General features: G+C 37.7%; 1 protein-coding gene across 1 annotated transcript in view; it reads right to left on the bottom strand.

Moving 5' to 3' along the window:
- RAD51AP1 (RAD51 associated protein 1) overlaps positions 1-7,953 on the bottom strand; it is an 8,401-nt gene extending 448 nt beyond the window's left edge. The window contains exons 1-7 of the mRNA XM_010145686.1: positions 7,860-7,953; positions 6,147-6,285; positions 4,152-4,261; positions 3,795-3,869; positions 2,982-3,131; positions 1,700-1,855; positions 700-846 (exon numbers count right to left, since the gene is read on the bottom strand). Coding sequence (XP_010143988.1) covers positions 700-846; positions 1,700-1,855; positions 2,982-3,131; positions 3,795-3,869; positions 4,152-4,261; positions 6,147-6,285; positions 7,860-7,953 — 871 coding nt within the window. The remainder of the gene's footprint in view (positions 1-699; positions 847-1,699; positions 1,856-2,981; positions 3,132-3,794; positions 3,870-4,151; positions 4,262-6,146; positions 6,286-7,859) is intronic.
- Positions 7,954-8,806: the final 853 nt, after the last annotated feature.

Here is an 8,806-nt window from a genome sequence, read left to right as displayed (position 1 = left end):
AGGAATGGTGAACAGTTTTAATTAACCACAGCCACACAGTGCAGTAACACTGGACACGCACACAAAAACTGTTCCCAGTGTACCGTGCATTTTCAGGTGCTCCACAGAAAATCACAAAACCAAACACAATTCCAAGTAGGAAAAGAAGGCTCAAGAAAAAAGAGCCAAAGAAAGAAATGTGTACAGAAGAGTAAATAGAAAGGAAAATCAAAGTAAGAGGCAGGAGTCAGCAGCGGCATGCTCAAACCCCTTAAGAAAATAAAGCTTCTAAGCTTTTGCTTTACTAGTGCTTGTTAAAGCACTCCAACAGTTTTTCTTTTATTTGTTTAGAATAGATCATAATGCAGCACATACCAGAAATAAAGAAAGCTCTAAATAAGAAATAAACGGCCACAAGACAATCTCTTGATTAAGATTTGATCCACACTTTGGAAAATAGTTTATTAACCTCCACACATAAAATAGTTAAGGATAATGCTGTAAGAGGAAGAGAAGCACAGCTCTTCTTTCTTTTTTTTTTTTTTTTTTTTTTTTTTTTTTTTTTTTTTTTTTTTTTTTTTTTTTTTTTTTTTTTAAATCTAAGGTCAAAAGAATATCTTTCATCATAACAGGGCAGTCATTTTTCCGAAATAGTTTGTTAATCTGTAAAAAACTCACGTCAACTAATGTATCGGTTTATAGCTACAATCTTACAGGTACCTGGTGGTATCCATTTAGGCTTCCTGTCTGTTACAGGACTTGATGTATGTAGGGGCCTCCCAACTGGTTCGGAAGAACTAGACATCACCTTTTGTGGTGGCTCAGGCTTTTGCTCCAGTATCCGTGAAGGAGAAACTACAGGTGTTACTTAGTTGGAAAACAAAAGCAACCTTAGAAAGATACTCGTTAGCAGAGAAATCATCACACTGAGTAAGATGACAGATCATTGTACAGCATGAGCAATCTATGAAATAATGAGTGTGTTACTAGATTGTCACATCATTTACAGTCAGTGCTGTTACACTCTGGAATTTCAATCCTGGTTTGAAAACAAGCAGTGTAACAATTTCTTGTTGAAGATCTGCCAGGTATCAGATTTCTAAGAGGGAAGATTCTTCTGTCAGTCACACAAAGCAAACCATTCCTTGTCATAAATAAAACTAGTTTTTAACTAAATTACATGTTGTACACTCAGGTGTGAAATTAAAACACATTACCAAGTCAGACACAAGATTAACACCATGGTAAGAATTTTCTTAAGCTATTTAAAGTAAATTGTGTTAGCAACACCGTGAACAATTAACACTGAAGGATGTATTTAACGTTTTCTGCCAACTTGTTAGTAGAACTAGCATTGCTTAGCTATCGTTGAATTAAAAATTCCTAAATGCAACTGCAAGAGGAGGCTCTGAGATGGTAAATTAAAAAAAAACCCTCAGATCACTCATTGTTGAGTTTTTCTTGAAAGTTAGATATAGTTATACAAAAAGAAATGAACTCTGTAGATTCATTTTTGTCTGCTTCTATTTTAAGGAGTGTTAGTTTACCATAAAGCACTTTTTCTCTCAGAATTTTTTCTGCTCTCCTCCCTGCATAAAGTCATCTTCATTATAACCCTGCACAGCCAGTCTGTCAGCCAAATTTATCTATTCCTTCAGTGAAAATAAAAAAGGACGTCTATTATAAAGCAGGCTATTTCAAACTCAGAGCACAAACTTACCTGTAGTATTTATCTTGGATTTGGGATTTTTCTTCTCTCTTCCAGCTGGCATCTTTTGGTTAGTTTTCTTTTTATTTCCTTTGGCTTTCTTCTTTTCCATAGCAAAGTCTTCATCATCACCTTCACTATAATCTGAATCTTCTTCTGACTCCTCACCTGCAGCAAGGAAAAGGGATGTCACCTCTTTTCAGCAAATACAACTTACTATTACAGCAGGGCCTTCTGATCACATTAAGGATATAAAAAACCCCAGGATATCGCAAGGATACAGTAAAATGAATTTGCATGTATTTATATGCTGAACTGAGAAAGAAACAGCCTCCATAAAACATTCTGTATTTACAGAATTCTTGCTCTGTACTTTAATAATGGAACATCCGGGTATAAACTGCATACAATAATGATTTTAACAGCAGAATTACAATACCCCATGTATGCAAGATGAAAAGGTTAAAAGTATTTGGCAGGGCTTCTGATTTTTACATATTCTTAGTCATATTCTTACTTACAGTGGAAAAACATGATTTCATCTGTAAGAAATATTTTATACATTATTAAAAAAACACCCTGACATTAGAGAACTGTTTTTAATCTTTGCTATCAACAGAAATACTTGGATTATTCCCCTGATATTTTATTTCTCCGAAAATTATAGAAATATTTTCCAATAAACCTTCCAGTAAGGAATAAAAGAATGGATACAGACAGGTTAACCATTGGGGAATGAGAGAGAGATGTCCATCGCACTCTGCATTCAATACTAGGCTGCTACCAGAAGCAGAGTGTAAGGCTAGGCTGACCTCCAGTTAGACGGAGCACAGTTTTCTAGGAGTTGAGAACTGGTGAAAGGAAAGAAGCGAGCCTACCTGCTTTTTAAAATAAGCTTAAACAAAGCCAATACTGAAAGCACTAACACCTTACACTACGCCAGAGTCACCCCAGACGACAAATGGAAAAGTGAACATAGGCTCTTTGGAGAGACAAAATTTTCTGGGATAAAGAGGGTAGAAGAAATTTGTTCTGACATAGTGCAGCAAATGCAGAGAATCCATTATCAATTTTGCCAGTTTGGAGAATGTGTATGAAATAAGCTCCAATGTTTAGATTCAAAGTGCAAACGAGACACCACTAGTATTAAAAGATAATGCTTCAGTAAGGCGGGGTGCGGGGGGGAGGGGGAGATGCAGTAGCAGTATTTTCGCCAAAAATATAAACTAAACGTAGAGTCAATACATTCCGAACACATCTATGGAGAGGGTTTTTATAGAGAAGAACAACTTACTGGGTACAGACTCTGGCTCAGAGTCAGTAGCATGCTCTCTGTCATCACTGTCAACAGTCAGTAACTTCTGATGTGCTGGAACTTTAGATGCTGTTGTCCTTTGCCTACAGTCACCCCTAGGTATGTCATCATCCATAACCTGATTGAGACCTAGAAAACAGAAGGTGGTCTAATTAATTTAAATTGACAGTAAATCTGTTCTCCTTCTCAAAAAGAAGCAGGTATTTAAGTCCCCAGAATTAATTTTTGTGATTTTGATGTACAGTATACAGAAGCATATCATCAGCAGTTGTTTTCACGTTTCTCATTCTACTCTTTTAATTGACCAAACTGTGCTTTCTGATTGTGAAGGTTATCAATCTTTGTCCATAATCAAGCCAACATAAGGACAGAAGACCAAAAATAAAATCGGACAAATTAAGAAGCTTCCAATGGCATAGCAAATGTTTTGGTCACATTTATTTGATGCCTGTTAGGCATTACAGACCCATGAAGGAGTTGAAGGTAAGTACAGCTTCCTGAAGAAGTAAATAAACTCAGCATCTGAACACATCACACGTCTGTTGCTTTTTCCAGCTAACTTTTGGTGATCTGTAACAAACTCATTCAGCAATCCAGAGCTTTTCCCAATTTAAGACTGAGACCAAATTTTTAAAGAAAAAATTAAAAACTGAAGGATGAGGAATGCATTATTTAAGACTCTTTTTTCTTGCTATGCAAATGAAAAACAGAAACCAATGGAAACAAAGCAGAGAGCTTCTGAAATGTATCTTGAAATGCTATTTCTGAAAATAGAGTATGAGAACAACTTACATAAAAGTTCACTGTCTACACTGCAGTTGGAAAAAAGGGGTCTCCTATGTACATTTTTTGATTCAATATTCTTACCTGGTTTAGGATCTAGAAAATCAAACAATAATACAAAATATTAGTATAAGAAAGCCACATTTTAAAAAGTCAAGATAGTAAGAATTAAAATAGCTAACATTATCTGTTTCTAATCAACCTATAGAAGAGTTATTTTTCTCACAGAAAAAACAATAAGACAGAAACTTATTTCCCTATCACAACATCTTTAAATAAAACATGACATTCATCCTATTTCACTGTAAAATAGTCACGTTCAAAATCACTACATATAAAAAGTGTTGCATTGAACTGTAAAATAACCTTGTTCTTCTGAATTTTGCACCTCGAGGACATTTGCAGATTTTTCTTTGATGGATAAGGCTAAGGCAACTTCCAAATCTCTTTTATAAAGTTTGTCATCCAAGGATATCCTGGTGCGGGGAAAAAAAAAAAAAAAAAGAGCATGTTACATAATAAAACAATGACACAAGTGTTAATCTACTTATAATTCACTTCATTTTTAAAATTCAAATACTTGTAATGAGATCAGTATTTCAATACTGTCCCGGGTTCAACATGGAGGAACCGGATGCTCTCCTGTTGTCTGGCTTTCTTCTTCCCAGAGAGCTGTGGTTCTTCCAAGCTTCCAGGAAGGAGAACATGCCTCTCTGGAATGAGCTCATAAAATGGGGCGTGTGGGGAGATTCGATGACATCTTGCTTTTCCCCCTCTGCTCTATCTACTGTCCTCTCTATCTTGTCCGTGCTGCGGCTCTCTCAGATATGCCGCGCAGGACTCTTGAATCTCACGCCCCCGGACTGGAAACTTTTATCAAGGAGAGAAAGCCACATCCATGACCTGCTATTTCCCTGAAGCAGTAAAAGACTCCTTCTGCAGAATGGGTAGAACCTTCTCTGTTTCTGCCGATTCCCGGCGGGGGTGGTGTGAACTGTTTTGCTGTGACGGATGGACCCAGCGGTACCCCTTATCTCTGCGGTGGATGCAACAGGCCCCTACGTGCAGCGGAATTTGAAGATATTCCCTTAAGACGCGACCAGGCCGGCCCGCGGCGCAGATGTGAATGTGTGGGAGACTGGGAAAAGCTATCCTAGGCAGAGAAGAGTTCCCTGCAGCCACCCCAGAGGAAAAAAAGGACTATGTTTCATTTGCATGAAAGGTTTGCTTCAGGAGAACCCATTATCGAGAGCTTTTTTGTCAGGTGGACGGACTACGGACTGGACTTTTCCTTCCCCCCGCCCCACCCCCCCAGCATGGTAAGCCATTGTGGGGCGAAGTTTATAAGCGGCGGGGATCGGTCCGACCGGGAGAACTGTACACTGTGTAACTGTACACTTTTATCTATTCTCCCTTATCTCTTTCTTCCCCTTTTCCAGTCTGGTTTGACTTCAAAAATGATTTTACTTCGAGGGCAACTGCACTATTAAACTTTCCTGCTTCTATTTCCCATACATGTAGTCTGTGCGTTATCATTTCCTTTGCCCGGCTAAAGCCTTAATGAGCTCGTTAATGTGCTGATAAGCCGCTAACAAGCTTAAAAGTTTCTGTGTGTGCTTTGGTTGGCTTCCACAGCCGACACACACACTACCTCGTCGCATTCCTTTCGGTGGGAAACAGCCCCCTTTTCAAACTGCGACAAATACATATTTTATAGCATAACTTATTATGAATATTACTTCCTGAAAAGACTAGACAAAGAATATCCTAATCCTTAAATCACACTACACTTCGAAGTATTGTAATTGCAAATCATTGCATATATATATATGCACTAATAGTTGGCATTATCACAGAAAAGGTGATTACATTTGTTTAAAATACTACACTGAAATGTAATATTTACACACAACTTTGCCACCAAAATAGTGAATTTCTTTTTTCATTGACATTGACGTTGTATTTTCTACCAAACTTTAAATATGTTCTTTTTTAAGAAGTCAAACTTGTCTCTATATTTCTCAGTTTTAGGAGTCCTTAAGTAACTCAGAATTGTTACAGTCATTTTGCACTGTAGAGATATCCAGACGAGATCAGACATGCAAACCAGTGTCTGCACCTATGCAGGCCTCTTGCTGGAGTTTATTAGAGCTGTAACAAAACAAGACATAGCTCACTACTGAACTCAGGCAAGTTTTCCTGACTCTGTCCATTATCCCTGATCTGCAACTATACCAATAAAGCTGAAAATCTTTATCAGATTTCTCAGCTGCTTAAAACTCTTGGGAATAAAAATGAAAAAACAAATACTATCATTGAAATCTAGCATTAGGTAGAGTTGACCATTTCCACATTTCTTACCTTTTATTAGGTGTCTGCTTTTGTGATGGAGTCAATTCTTTCTGTGGCTTTTTTTCTCTCTCTTTTCTCTCCTTTGGATCCTTGATCTGTGTTCTGGATTTTTTCCTTGAAGGTCCAGCTATACATGCAAAGTCTTCATCTGTTCGGGAAATAGCAACAGGCTTTAATAGAGTTTTCCTATATTCTTCCATATGACCAAAAGTCATTCAACTTAATTTCATCACACACTGAAAATATGTCAAAGGTAACATATACAATAACATATATAATGTCAAAGCTACTTTTTTGAAATTAATTCTATTTTTAAAGAACACAACAACTATACCTATACTATTCTTAAATGTATTTTAAATTAAAATCTAACAAGACGGTTTGGGATATACATTTCTTCAAGAGGCAATTGTTTCAAATCAGTCTCGAGGAGAAAAGACAGCGCAGAAAGAACCGTGCCTCGACTGTACCACCCAAGGAGACCTTCCGGTGTGCTCTTTGCAACCGGACTTGCCTATCCCGCATTGGCCTTTTCAGCCATCAGCGCGCTCGCAGTAAGGGTGGGGAAAGCCCTTCCCAAATCTTCGTCCGCGAAGCCAAGCCATGATTACCAATATGGCAATAAAGCTTCCACGTCCAATGTGTTACCAGCTTTTCGGTAGCTCTAGGTTCACCTTTTGATATGCTGAACAGCAACCAATAACAATAGTGATCAATGTCATTAAACACTTCTGAGTTCTTGGTTTTGGGAACTGTTCCCCTTCTAAAAAATGTCATCTACTTCCCTTTTTGTACCATTTAATATCGCTCCTTACCAAATAAAATAGATTTCTCTAATTTTCAAAGAAAATGAGAGGGTGTGAAAACTGCCTTTCTTCCAACTGACCATGCTGATGACAAGAGTGCAAATTAAGGAAAATACTAATAATAAACTCCAGTATTTTCTAAATGATGGAGAATCTTAAATAAGATCACTAATGTTTCTGAGAATTTACACTTTTGATATTACAAGTGGCTGCTTACAAATTAAGAAAAGTCATGCACCACATCTAAACTCCTGAAACAAAGTATCTCCATTAATCCACATAAGACCTTCGACATCATTTACTTTTGCCCTTCCCACCAACTCAAACTGTTCCTTGGATCCTGCAAACAGCATGGAAAACAACCCAAAAAACCTCATGGAAGCAACCAAATTCTCTAAGAAAAAATGCATAAACACCCATTATGGCTCAGAAGTAAAGGAGGACTGTATTTGAAAACAAACAGCCTGCAATCTAATTTTCTTACCAATGGAACTCAAAATTTGACTGTCCTGTCCTTCACCAAGACCCCATCAAGATCTGGGGCCCTAAGAGAAACATTAGAACCACATACAGATGATTCACACATCCTTTGTACTCTCATTTTCAGCTCTGCGAACTGATAATCAGGAAGACACGGAGCAACCAATTACCACTGAATACTGAGGCAGGGAGACAAACAGATTCTCCTGTAATAAGACACAGTGTATATTCATCAGTTTCCTGACATACATATGCTCATGCCTACAGCCATCACGTGGTTGTTGAATTAGGATATTTAACAACGTTCCTAGATTACTTCCAGAGAAAACAGTTAACAGTCTTCTCTGAAAACTAATTTACTAAAAACACTAATGATATTTTCGGTAGTTACGTTAGTGTTTGGCTTTTTAGTTATATACAAGAACACACCACTTACCATCATCTTCCAAATCTCCAAACTGAGAATAATCAACAATTTTCTTGTTCCTGTGGCAAAAAACATACACTATTAACCCTTTCAGACTGAGCATCTTGACTTGCTAACATTTGATTTTGGGGCAAATCACGTTTTACAAGATAAAAGCAACACGTGTTCAAATGTACGCACAACCAACACTACTGAATGTTATCAGGAATACTGAAGATACTAGGAAGAGCTTCTAGTTTTTTTTTTTTTAATCTAGATTTCTTTTAACAACAGCACTTTTTTGCTTTTGTCGTTGCAGAAGCATTGTATTTATTCTTCTTACGTACACACCGTCTCAGAACTGCTGACGGAAATTATTTATCCGCTGCTGTCACCTAAACATTTACCAAGTCGTTATATAAAGTCCTATACAGAAAGCAAAGCCTAACAGCGTTAATACGAACAGTATCACAATAGGATGCAGTAACTTATTTACAAGTCCCGTTGTGGCTGGTCTGCCGTTGCCTAGACATTCGCCAAGTCACTAGATAAAGTCCTATACAGAAAGCAAACCTAACAGCATTAATATGAACAGTATCACAATAGGATGCAGTAACTTATTTAGAAGTCCCGTCGCGGTTGGTGACCATCCAAAGAGTACTGCCCACCATTTGTGTTCTCCATCGTTTTTTTACCCTTTCTAAGATTTTTGTTATTTGATCAACATCATGATGGACCGTTATTAAAGTCTTTTGCCCATTATTCCTAATCCCCTCTAGTATTTGTATAAAATTTTGGTGTTGTAATAGTTCCTTTGTTTGGGTCAGGTTCATTCCTATAGGTGTAGGGATCAACTCATCCTGGGTTACCTTTAGGCACTTGAAATGTGTTTTCCGCGCACCTTCTAGGCTTTTTCCTACGTGACACTGCCGTCGCTGCAGGTGTTAGGCCGCTCAGGGATCCCCCACCCCACCCCG

The sequence above is a fragment of the Buceros rhinoceros genome, unplaced genomic scaffold (assembly GCF_000710305.1).
Source record: "Buceros rhinoceros silvestris isolate BGI_N320 unplaced genomic scaffold, ASM71030v1 scaffold1681, whole genome shotgun sequence".
Lineage (NCBI taxonomy): Eukaryota > Metazoa > Chordata > Aves > Bucerotiformes > Bucerotidae > Buceros > Buceros rhinoceros.
The sequence above is the reverse complement of the archived record's forward strand: the minus strand, read 5'-3'. Positions and strand labels throughout refer to the sequence as shown.